Source organism: Leptonychotes weddellii, chromosome 15 (assembly GCF_054177405.1).
Source record: "Leptonychotes weddellii isolate Sample4059 chromosome 15, ASM5417740v2, whole genome shotgun sequence".
In the NCBI taxonomy this organism is placed as follows: domain Eukaryota; kingdom Metazoa; phylum Chordata; class Mammalia; order Carnivora; family Phocidae; genus Leptonychotes; species Leptonychotes weddellii.
The window spans coordinates 43110348-43123502 of NC_138383.1; the positions used below are offsets into that span (position 1 = coordinate 43110348).

Here is a 13155-nt window from a genome sequence, read left to right on the forward strand (position 1 = left end):
GAGACCCCTAGGGTGAGGTCCAAAAGGGTCCCGAGCGCAAGAGCTTCTGTCCCCTTGGACCTTGGGGTGCACCACCCTCCCAACACACATTTTCTGAACCCCATCCTTTTGAGCTTAATGGAGGCTTCCTTACATAGGCACGATTGATTAAACCATTGGCTATCGGTGATTGAACTCAGTCTCCAGTCTGTCTCCCCTCCCCGAGGTTGGGGTCAGGGGATATGGGCCTGAAAGTTCCAACCTTCTAATCACATGGCTGGTTCCCCTAGCAGCCAGCCCCCATCCTTAGGTTATCTGGGGTTTTTTGAAAAACACCTCTTTAACATAAACTCAGGTGCGGTTGAAAGAGGTTTGTTGGGGCGCCTGGGGGGCTCAGTTGGTTGAGCGTCTGCCTTCGGCTCAGGTCATGATCCCAGAGTCCTGGGATCGAGCCCCGCATCGGGCTCCCTGCTTAGTAGGGAGCCTGCTTCTCCCTCTCCTTCCCACTTGTACTCTCTCACTATCTCTCCTTCTCTCTTTCTCAAATAAATAAATAAAATCTTAAAAAAAAAAAAAGAGATGTTGCAATCTTTAAAAAAAAGAAGAAAGAGGTTTGTTACGAGTAACAGAAGACATCTATTCCAACTTTGTTGTTCTGAAGCCATTTCTGGAACTGAGGACAAAAACCAAAGATCGTAACAAAGGATGCCCCTATAGCTCTTATATGGGAAATGATAAGGGTTTTAGGAGCCCTGTGCCAGGAACTGTGGACAAAGACCAAATGTATATTTCTTGCTATAAATCACAATATCACAGAGGCATAGAGAGAAGGCTAAGGAACCTTGACTCCAATGCTTGTCATCTAGGGAGAGAGTGACCCAGCAAAGGGAACCAGAGTGGAGCAGCCAGAAAGGAGGAGACAAGCTGGGGCCGTGTGGGGTACCCACAGCCTGTGCATCGAGCCCCTCGCAGACAGAGCCCACCTCCAGCAGTGACCTCCGTGTCCCTTCTCTTCGCTTTGCAGCCTCTGTCTTTTCCGTGTGATATTATGAAGATAATTGAGTCAAGAGTGGGCATAAAACAACTCAGAATCATCGGAGGAGGACCTCACTAAAACTATCATAAATAGAAGTCTCCGCACTTATGCACACCCTATCTAAAACAGGAATCTTCCTGAAGGTGTGAAATGTTTGTCTGCTCTCATGCAAAACACACCTAGGCTCTTCGTCCTCAGATCACTCTGGATCTGTTGGAAAATAACGAACCTAAAAGTGTTTGCTTTCACGCTTTGAATCATGAGCGCTGCTTCCTTATGAAAGTGCGGTGTCTTGCCATGGGTCTCCATGGTTCCCACACACCTCACGGCCCAGCTGCCCTGGTCACTGGCTACACATTTGGAAACATGCAACACCCAGACACCACCATTTACTCACTTCCCATTGTCCTTGTGGTACAGGGGCCCGTGGTCTCTACACGTAGGGTTGAATGTCTTCCCTCTAATCTAGGATGCTGTTTTCAGGGAGCACCCAAGTCAGACTGTGGAAGACTGCGGGTCTGTGAGATTAATGATAGCCCGGGAAGTTCAGAAATCATGAGCTGTTCCATCTACCCAGATGGATGTAATGAAACCAAGTCGGTTGGACATCAGTGTTAAATAGGGAATTTCTGATAAAGCTAACAAGGATGTCTTCGAAGACATTAAAGAGACGTGAGTTACAGTCAGTGGAAGGTTTGGGCATTTTTTTCAACAGAAAGCATATTTATCTGTCAGCCCATGAAACTTCCACATAGGCTACTCAGATTCAGGTGATAGAACGGAGTATTTTCGTGTCAGTGTCTGAAACAAAATTTTAACGTGAGAGGAGAAATTTTCTGGACGTGGGATGCTTTCTGCTGTCAGTTTTAGGTGAGATGCGCTGCTGCTGAGGCCAACACCAAGATCTCTACCAGGGGCTAATGCTATCCTGGGGCTGGAAGGGCTCTGGGAACCTCTCGGTTCCGCCCTGGGCACACTCCCCCCTGCTCCCTGTAAGTGGCAGCTTTCTCCACCCCCCACCCCCTGGCCTCGCGGGGGCCTGACACCGTTGCAATGAAAGAATTAGGCAACAGTGCTTGGTCATAATAGTCTCTGCAGCTAAAAGTGTGAGAAAATGGACACTTACACACTATTGCTGGAATTGCAAATTGGTGCAGCCTTCTATTTATTTTTTTTTAAGTACGCTCCATGCCCAGTATGGGGCTTGAACTCACGACCCTGAGATTAAGAGTCGCATGCTCCACCCACTAAGCCAGCCAGGTGCCCCAGGTGTAGCTTACGGTCCCCCATTCCCCCTCAGAACTAATCAAAAGGGACTTTAAAATAAGCACAAGATAGGAGATGGCTGCCGCAAGTTTGGGCTCAATTAAAGGAAGCCAGGAGCCAACTTAGAGCTCCTGTCTCAGCAGAACAGAGAGCAGTGTTATGGAAACAAGCAGAAGGTTTCCAGTTCGTGCCCATAAATCTCCCTTAATTTGGAGGAAGAGGGCTGGTGGCTTGGGCAAGATGACCACAGATCAACAGCTTTCCCAGGCCCCGACCACACAGCCTGGAAAACGTGCACAGCCTCGTCTTTCCCTTTTTCTGTGACCTAGTACCTAGAGCAGAGAGTTTGCTTCAGTCTCAGGGCGGGGCCCACCCAGCTTCAGGGAGCAAATGTGCACCCAAGGACAGAGGGTGGAGGCCATGCGGAAATGGAAAAAGGGATATAACATTATTTATCAAATCCAAATGCGTAAAATCCAAATGCATAAAATCATGAAATTCTACTGGGGAACATAAAACGTGAATATTACTTACAGGAACATGACTTTCTTGATTAAACTTAATATACCAATCTAATTAAATTTTGATGTTATCCTAATGACTCTCAAATGAACTATGGAGGGGAGGAGGCAGGATTAAGTGATCCTCAAGTTCATCCAGGTGAGGAAACATCAGACGAGCCAGAAAGAGTCTCAAGAAGAAGCTGCAAATTCGGGCTAAATGTGGAACAGTGCCTTTAGAATTCTAGGGGGAAATGGTATATATAGCACTGTGATTAAACAACTCTTGATACACAACAGAATGTGTATGTCATAAATCGTGGCAAAGTAAAAAATAACTGAACTAACAAATATTTATCTTTGATAGTCAGGAATCAATCGGTAATGTCATTTTAATTATTTAACCTGTCAGTCATTTTCTTCCTTGGACTGAAACCCTGTTTGCATATTTGACTTAAAATTTTAAGTGTTTTATAATATATAAATATCTATATGGGAGTGTCATTTGGTGTTCTTTCCTGGCAAAAACTATATATTTTTATATTTATTTTTATTTTTTTCAAAAGCTCTGTGTTTTTAGTTGATAATTCCAGTCTCTGTCCTTTTAACCTAGAAAAGGAATCTCTTGTTGGCATTTGAAGCAGCCGAAAGTGTAGGCATCAAACCCAGCCTGGTAAGTATCCTATTTTATATCCTTGTGATACTTGATTCTACTTATAGGAGAAAGAACTTTATGCCATCTACTGAACTATTTCTTACAAAACATTAAAATCCACGGGGCGCCTGGGTGGCTCAGTCGTTAACCGTCTGCCTTCGGCTCAGGTCATGATTCCAGGTCCTGGGATCGAGCCCCGCATCGGGCTCCCTGCTCCGCGGGAAGCCTGCCTCTCCCTCTCCCACTTCCCCTGCTTGCGTTCCCTCTCTTGCTGTGTCTCTCTCTGTCAAATAAATAAATAAAATATTAAAAAAAAAAAAATTAAAATCCATTTGCTAAAGATCTGTTACTCATGATCCCGAATATGAAAATATTATTGGGGCACCTGGGTGGCTCAGTCGGTTCAGCATCTGACTTGATCTCAGCTCAGGTCTCAATTCTCAGGGCTGTGAGTTCAAGCCCCGCATTGGGCTATGCACTGGGTGTGGAGCCTATTTCAAAAAAAAATTTTTTTTTTTAATTCAGTTGTCTAACCACATATGATTTAGAGTTTTTTCAAAGATTTCATTGTGGATAAATTTCATATCTGGAAGCACGGTGGACTGCATTATTAAAGCCCTGTTGTTCAAGTAACCTAGAAATCTGGATAAAATGTAATTATAAAAATATCAACACATAGGTGTGGTCAGAAGAAAGAATGGGAAATGGCCAGATGTCAGAAATTCAAAGAGAAGTGAAAACCAGAGCCACGAGGCATAAACTAAGACTGGCAAGCCTCAGAAGTGGGCCTGGGAGTGCTGGTAGAGGGCTCATAGTAAAAGGCTCCCTAATGGGTATAGGTTTTATTTAATGCCCACACAGGAACAAGAGACAAGGTGCTGAGCTCCCGTAAACAGAACATTAGTACTGAGACCCTTGCACAAAACCCAAGGTCACAAAATGATGTTCTTCTTAGCGAAGGGGAAAATAAACAGCTCTACCCGCCAGTCAAGGGAAGTGATACAGAAGCTTGGTTTCCACCTTAGATTGTGTGTGTGTGTGGCCAAAAAAAGGAAAATCTGCAAGAAAAGAAAACTGGGCCAGATGAGGTTTGGAGTTCAAATTTATATCTGTGCTGCAAGAAGCCCCTAGTTTATACTATCTGAGGCACAAAGCTTCTGGGCTAGTGGTACAATGGCCACTGAAAATACATTCACAATCCAAAATTACAAAACACTCAAGAAAATGATCTAGTTGAGCTAATCAGCAGATAGAGCAAACAAGAGGATCAGCTACCAGAATGTGGGATAATAAAATAATAAGAGACTACAAAAGACTATGTTTAAACATATTAAAGAGGTAAAAGAGGAAATAAAAATCATAAGGACCATGGTACTATTAAAAAAAAGATTTGGAAAAAGAATCAAATGAAACTAGTAGAAATAAAAATTAGAAATTAAAAAAGCCCCTCGGATTGAAAAACTGATTAGATATAGCAGAAGAGAGAACTACTGAGCTGGAAAATAGAACTAAGGAGATTATCCAGAACATGAAACAGACATTTAAAAAGTGGAAAATATAATAGAGGGATTGTATTAGTATGTATTCAAATTCAAGAAATGGGGGGATGCCTGGGTGGTTCAGTCTGTCGGGTGTTCAACTCTTGATTTTGGCTCAGGTCAAGATCTCAGGGTCATGAGACCCCCTCTGCCCTTACCCCCCCACACACACACACACACTCATGTACATGTGTGTGCTGTCTCTCAAATAAATAAATAAATCTTTTTTAAAAAAAGACAAATTCAAGAAATGGAAAACCCAACTAATAGTTGCTTAAACCATAAAGCTGTTAATTTTATTTTTTTTAATGAGAAGTCCAAAAGTAGTTTCAGGATTGGTTCACTGTTCAGTATTGTAATCAAGGACTCCAGAGTGTGTCTTATTTACACTCCACCATCTTTAATCTGTTGGCTCTTAGTCCCCATGTCCTCTGTGGTTGAACATGGCTGCCATGCTCCAGACGTCATTCCCATCTGCTGGACAGGAAGGAGGGGGAAAGGATAGAACAAGTGCCTCATATCTTCCCCCTTTGACAAGGAAATCAAAAGGCTTCCCAGAGCCCCTCAGTTCATTGGCAGTACTCTTGTTACATGGTCACCCCAGCTGTGAGGGAATTTGAGAAAGTAAGCAATTTATATTCTCTATTCTCTTTAGCGGGAAGCCTACAAGGGATAGGCAAGTTGGGAATAACTATTAGATTAACCAACTGATAGTGTCTGTTGCAGAGCTTAAGCGAATGGAAGATAAAACCAGACAATTTCTAAGTCCCATGGCCAATGGGAATTCCAGAAGAAGAGGAAAGAAAGAATGGGAGAGAGAATATTTGAAGAAATGGTGCCTGAAATTTTTCCAGAATGATGAAAGACCATAGATTCTTAATGAACCTCAAACAAGATGAATCATGCAAAATACCTATCCAGACACATCATAACAGAACTGCATAAAAAGTAAAGAGAAGACAGATAATCTATAAATAATTTCTACTAACTAATAATAAAAACACAACTTAGTAGAAAATTATCAAAGGCTAGAATAGGCAAACCACGAGTGGCTCATAAACATGTAAAAAGATGTTCAGTCTCATCAGTGATTGGGAAAATCCAAATGGAAGTCACAGTGAGCCACAGGTCTGTAACCCTCAGAGGATGTGGGGAATCTGAGAAATGAAAAAGCAAAAGTCCAGCTGTCATAGAAACGTCAGTACTATGAACAGTGTTACACCAATATGTTTAAAACAGAATGAGCAATTTTCTAAAGAAATGTAAATATATTTCTTCAAATACTAAATGTATTTCTCCAAAACTCACTCAAAACGAAATAGAACTTTATCCATTAAAGAAATCGAATTCATTGTTTAAAAATGTAGTCATGCATGCAAAAAATCCAGTAAGTCCAAATTCTATGAAACTTTTTAAGAAACAGATGTCCCTGTCACATAAATAAGAGGCTAGAGAATTTAGAAAGGAGGTGACACACATGTCTGGCCAAGATGGAGTAAAAAGAGCCTGATTTATCTTCCCTTCTGAAACACTGAACAGCTAACAAGTAACAACAGATAATTAAACATAAGGAATCCAAGAAAAAAAATGAGAACTTGGTAGACAATAGTATACACAGAATATGTTTTTCTTTGTCGTGTTGCAGCTAACATTTGCTTCTTTTTTAATTTAACGTTTTTTCCCTATATTTTATCTGACATAAGGCAGGAGTTAGTGAAAGCTAGGAATGAGATCATCTTGTTGAACCAATTGTCAGAGCCAGCAGTTTCATTTTTACAGATGTCTGTGAGGAGATACTGTGAGACAAGCATAATAATTAATCTCAAAAGCATTTAGGGATGTTTGTGAGCAATTTAACTAACTTGTGCCACCAACAAAACAGAAACTTCCTACATTATGAAATTTGCTTTGCCGTACCTTGATGTGGATTGAAAAATAGTTCTTAATTACACAGGATACTTCTAAAATATATACAGTCAGAACTGGCAGCAGTAATAACCCCAGGTCTTTGATCAAAGTCTATTGGAAGATTAGTGAGGGGAAAAAATTCACTTACAGGTGCAGATCCAAGTAAATACAGGTTTCTGGGTGTGGCATATTAGCAAGGATGAGATTATTTTTTAAATGAAAGCTTGACATGTTCTCCCAATTTTAGAATGCATTCCTTTTTGGCCACAGTGTGACAGAGAGGTTTAGCCCATCATATCACAAGTGTGAGCAACTCCTCACAGAAAGAATTGGTGAGAGAGGACAGGTAATATCATGGCCGTTACTGGAAGAACAGCCAGAATGTGTGTCTTCCGAGCGTTGGTGTGTTTCTATCCTGGTGAAGGGAACACCCTCGTGCTGAATCATATAGTCTGTGAGGGTGTTGCCTGCGGAGTAAGCCACCCGAACAGTCACCACACACAGAGATCAGGACGGGGAGGCCTTTACAACTCTGGATTTTAAGAGGGCATCAGAATGATTCCTTAGGCATAATTGAGCTTGCTCTGCTGTACAAACTTTATGAGGGCTACTTAGAGTTGATTTGAGTTTAATAGTATGAAAAATATTTTTTCGTGTTGACTATGCGCCAAGCATTTTCTTTTTTTGTTGTTTTTTAAGATTTTATTTATTTATTTAGAGAGAGCAAGCACGTGCAAGCAGGGGGAGGGGAAGAGAGAGAGGGAGAAAGAGAGAGAAGCAGACTCCGTGCCGAGCGCAGAGCCCGACGCAGGACTCGATCTTGCAACCCTGAGATCATGACCTGAGCTGAAATTAGGAATCGGACACTTAACCAACTGAGCCACCAGGCGCCCCCAGGCATTTTCCATGTGTTGACTCATTGAGCCCTCTCAAGAATCCTGTGGAGACAGATGCTCCTGTAGGTGGAACACTGAGGCAGGTGCAGTTCCGTAAAAGGTCACACATTAGTGAATAGCACAGGCAAGAGTCAAGCAGGCAGGCCTTCTCCAGAGCCCACATCTTACCTCCTCCATGACCCTGCATCCAGGACAGCCATGCCCACCTTTTGGGCTCTTAATGCACAATTTACTCATAGTACTACATAGCTCATGCAGCATTACGTTGTAATTTATCTGATTATAGGACTTATCTCCATCCCCCCAAGACCATGAGCTCCCAAGGGCAGGAAGCCTTATCTTTTTTTTTTTTCAATTATTCTTATTGTGGTAAAATAGATATAACATGATCTGAGCGTCTGTCACTTGGTCAATACCACACTGTCCTGATTCATACAGCTTGATAGATCATGAAATCAAGTCTTCCAACCTTATTCTTCTTTTTAGAATTTCTTTGGTTGTCCTAGTACCTTTGCTTTATAAATTATAGAATCAGTTTGTCAATATTTACTCCCCCCCCCAAAAAAAAAAGCTTGCCGGGATTTTGATTGGGATTGTGTTGTATCCATAGATCAGATTGGGAAGAATTGACATTTTTGTCAATACTCAGTCTTCCTATCCATGAACATACAATACTCTCCATTTATTTAGAGCGTCTTGATTTTTTCCATCATTGCTTTGTAGTTTTCTGCATATAGTGTTTTATAAACAAGTTTTTTGCATATATATCCTTTTTTAAAATTTAATGCCATTTAAATGGTTTGGTTTGGTTTCCCATTTCAGTTATTCATTGATGGCATATAATAGGAAAGCTATTGACTGAGATCTTGCTAGACTTGCATATTAGTTCCAATGGGTTTTTTGGTGGACTAGAGTTTTTTACATAGACAATCGTGTTGTCTGCAAATAAAGACAGGTTTAGTCCTGCCTTTCCAGTCTGTATGCCTTTTGTTTCTTTTTCTTGCCTTATTGCATTAACTAGAACTTCTGGTACAGTGTTGAGTAGGAAAGGCGAGAGAAGACATGCTTGCCTTGTTCTTTTCTCCTGATCTTAGTGGGAAAGTGTTCAGTCCCTCACCATTAAGTTTGAGGTCAGCTGTTGGTTTTTGTATGTTATCTTCTATTTTTCTAGCTTTGGGGGAGTTTTTATCATGAATAGTTGTTGAATTTTGTAAACAGGCATACACCACTCATGTTTCACTGTATTGAGCTTCACAGATACTGCATTTTTTTTTTGTGGCAATCCTGCATCAAGCAAGTCTGTCACCTCCATTTTGCCAACAGCACGTGTTCACTTTGTGTCTCTGTGTCACATTTTGGTAATTCTTGGGATTATTATTTATAATAAATTTATTATTATTTTATTTGTGATGGTGCTGTGTCATCAGTGATTACACCTTGCTGAAAGCTTAAATGATGGTTAGCATTTTTTTAGCAATAAAATATTTTTTAAAGATTTTATTTATTTATTTGAGAGAGAGAATGAGAGAGAGAGAGAGAGCATGAGAGGGGGAGGGTCAGAGGACGAAGCAGACTCCCTGCCGAGCAGGGAGCCCGATGCGGGACTCGATCCAGGGACTCCAGGATCACGACCTGAGCCGAAGGCAGTCGCTTAACCGACTGAGCCACCCAGGCGCCCTAAAATATTTTTTAATTAAGGAATGTACAGTTGACCTTGTTGCACAGAGGCTGGGGGCACCAACCCCCCCCAGGCTGTCGAAAATCTCTGTATAACTTTTGACTCCCCAGAAACTTTGCTAATATCCTACTGTTGAGCAGAAGCTTTACTGACAATGTAAACAATCGATTAACAAATATTTTTTTATGTTTTGTATATTACATACTGTATTCGTAAAGTAAGGTAGAGGAAAAATACGTTTTTCTTATTTTTTTAAGATTTTTTTTTTATTATTCATGAGAGAGAGAGGCAGAGACAGAGGGAGAAGCAGACTCCCCGCTGAGCGGGGAGCCCGATGCGGAGCTCGATCCCAGGACCCCGGGATCATGACCTGAGCCGAAGGCAGATGCTTAACCGACTCAGCCACCCAGGCGCCCAAGGAAAAATATATTATTAAGAAAATCATAAGGAAGAGAAAATATACATATAGTACCATACTCTATTTATCCAAAAAAACCCACACATAAGTGAGTCCGCACGGTTCAAGCTTGTGTTGTGCGAGAGTCAGATGTACCTTGTTGGGCTTTTTTAGACATATGCCGTTGCACACGTTAGACTGCCGTATAGTGAAAACGTAACTTTCATGCACTGGAAACTCAAAAAATTCATTTGACTCGCTTATGCTGTGTTTGCTTTACTGTGGCGGTCTGGAACCGAACCCACAAATATCTTCCAGGTATGTGTGTAAATGCTTTTTCTGCATCTGTTGATACGATCATATGATTTTTCTTATTAAGTCTGTTCATATGAGTAACACTGATGGATGTTGAGCCTGTGTGGCATTCCTGACGTGGACCCCGCTTGATCCTGATTCAATTTGCTAATGTTTGTTAAGGATTTTTGTGCCTGTGTCCATGTGGGAAGTGGGTAGCTTTCTCGCCATGTTTCTGTCTGCTTTGGTATTAGGGCGATGCTGGCTTCACAGAATGAGTGAGGAGGTGTGCCTCCTCTTCTGTTTTCTGGAAGAGAGTGTGTAGAATTGGTATTATTTCTTCTTGAGTATTTGGCAGAATTTTCCAGTGAAACCATCTGGGCCTGGTTCTTTCTATCTTGAAAGGTTTTCAGCTACTAATACACATAAATGTCATGCGGCCTCAGATTTGGAGACAGGCAGCATACACTCCCTCCTCCTGAAACACGCTATAGTATTTCTTCAGATGTGTTCGGGTGTGATGTTGACAATGGACCAAAATGGTTTTAATGTTACTGTTGTCAGATTCAGGCATGATGAGATAGTCTGAGTAGAGCTGTGAATATTGATCGGACTCCCGCGTCCTCTCCGAGACAGAAGACACATCCTTGCCAGTGCTAAGCTGATCATTTTTTCAGCACAATCAAGCAGCAAAACCCGTAAAAGATATTTAGGTGTCGTGGAAACAAAATAAATGGCCGGTTACAGGTCACATTTCTGTCACCACCCAAGAACAGATATGCTAAGTAAGTTCAACCTTGCTTTTCCACCACATCCCTGCTCCTGGCTTTACATCAGAGTCCTTTCCTACTGTTCTCTCGTGAACACAAAAGAATCCAAATTCAATCCCCAAGTGAATTATTTAATATGTTCTGCGGCAGACATTTTGGGAACAGTTGACTGGCTGCTTGATAGAGAGCAGCCAGCCCTCCTGCCTGTCATGCTCTGGTCTCCACTGTCTCCTTGCTGATCACCTACGAAACTAGGGGAGAAAGAGCAACAACAACAACAAACGTTGAATGGTCTAACACTTAATCCTGATAAGAGAGTGGTTGCATGTTCAGTTGGTTCAGGGCTTTTGTGGTCATCCCACTCGTGAGAATTCATCTCAAGCCATGAATTCAACAACACGCCACAAAGATGCTTACCGCAAAGTCTGTAACGTGAAGAAGTGAACACGGGCTACACGTCGCATTAGATGTCATGTTGATTGTGGGGCAGCCGTTCCTTGGACCATGAGCCTTAACTGCCGTGACAGCCAGCGACACAGTACATTCACTTGTCAAGTTGTGTATGGAGAACGTTAAGTGAAAAAGCACAATGGGGGGACACCTGGGCGGCTCAGTCGGTTAGGCGTCTGCCTTCAGGTCAGGTCGTGGTCCCAGGGTCCTGGGATCGAGTCCCGCATTGGGCTCCTTGCTCAGTGGGGAGTCTGCTTCTCCCTCTGCCTGGCACTCCCCCTGCTTGTGCTCTCTCTCTCTGACAAATAAATAAATTAATTTAAAAAAAAAGAAAAAGAAAAAAGCCATAGGGGCGCCTGGGCGGCTCAGCCGCTTGAGCGTCCGACTCTCGATTTCAGCTCAGGTCATGATCTCAGGCTCCTGGGATCGAGCCTGCTTGAGATTCTCTCTCTCCCTCTCTTTCTGCCCCTCCCACCACCCCCCTAAAAAAATAATAAAATAAAAGCACAGAGCACACGCTAGTACGTCCACGTGATGGAAGTGTGGGAGAACAAAGGTGCACATTCCAATATAACTTAGAAAAATGGAAATCATCCTATGATAATGGAGTTATGGATGACTTTCTCTTTACAAAATTTTTTTAATGCCGTCATGTTATTAAGATGAAAGGGGCAGGAAGTCATGCCTAATGTTTTTTAAAGGGGACAGTATCTCGGGATGCCCTGGTGGCTCAGTCGGTTAAGCGTCTCCCTTCAGCTTGGGTTGTGATCCTGGGGTCCTGGGACCCAGCCCCACGTCGGGCTCCCTGCTCAGCGGGGAGTCTGCTTCTCCCTCTCCCTCTGCCCCTCCCCGCCTCATGCTCCCTCTCACTATCCTCTCTCAAATAAATAAAATCTTTAAAAAAAAAATTTTTTAAGGGATGGCATCTCTTGATTAAATAGGAATAAAACACTTTTCTTTAAACTTAAATCACATTTAACAGCACTTCAGTGTTGCCTACACCTTCTGTCCAAGCAGATGGAGGAGGGTTTCTAGGCAACACCAGCCCCAACCTGCAGCCAAGCCCCTTTGTGGGAAGGTCGGGGGCGGTCTCTGGTGTCCCCAGCGTGACCTCTTCTTTTCTCCTGCAGGAGCTCAGTGAGATGCTGTACACAGACCGGCCCGACTGGCAGAGCGTGATGCAGTACGTGGCCCAGATCTACAAGTACTTTGAGACGTAAAGCCCAAGGGCCCGAGAGACGCCGCCCACCCCGGCCTGCAGCTGGTCCTCGAAGCACCTGGTCACTTTCCACAGGCCCTGCTCCATCCACCACCGCCCACAGCGCTCCATCCAGGGGGACCAACACGCAAATAAGAAACGGAGCGGAGTTCCGCCGCACATCCGCTTTAAATCCAGATGCATTTGGAGCGTCAGCTGGGGAAGCTTTGCTCCCTGCATGGGCCTCTGTCCTTCAGCCCAGGCTCCCTCCACGAGAACCCAGTAGGACATCTCAGGTCACGCAGTGCAACTTCACCCGTGAGCTGCCGGGATCCACCACCAACAGCACTTCCAGAGCAGTCATCTTTTCACTAAAAACCCGGGCTCCTGCCTTTAGAAAAACTCTGCCCTTGCCACCGCCCACCCCCTCCAAAAAAGAAACACACAGCAAAATGCAAAAAGACAAACATTTCGGTCTCGCACCGCCTGGAAACCCACGAGCCCTTCTTTTTGCGGAAATGTGCTTGCGTGCTAGACAGTAGTTGTGACGCCTAGAACTTGATCACGCTTTTTAGATCTCGCTGTCACTG

The 13155-nt window shown here is 43.1% G+C and overlaps 1 protein-coding gene across 1 annotated transcript in view; it reads left to right on the forward strand.

Moving 5' to 3' along the window:
* The window catches only part of LOC102744764 (cytospin-B), a 75886-nt gene extending 62737 nt beyond the window's left edge, over positions 1-13149 (forward strand). Inside the window, exons 7-8 of the mRNA XM_081805940.1 lie at positions 3395-3454; positions 12498-13149. Coding sequence (XP_081662066.1) covers positions 3395-3454; positions 12498-12587 — 150 coding nt within the window. The 3' untranslated portion in view covers positions 12588-13149. The remainder of the gene's footprint in view (positions 1-3394; positions 3455-12497) is intronic.
* The last annotated feature ends 6 nt before the right edge of the window (positions 13150-13155 follow it).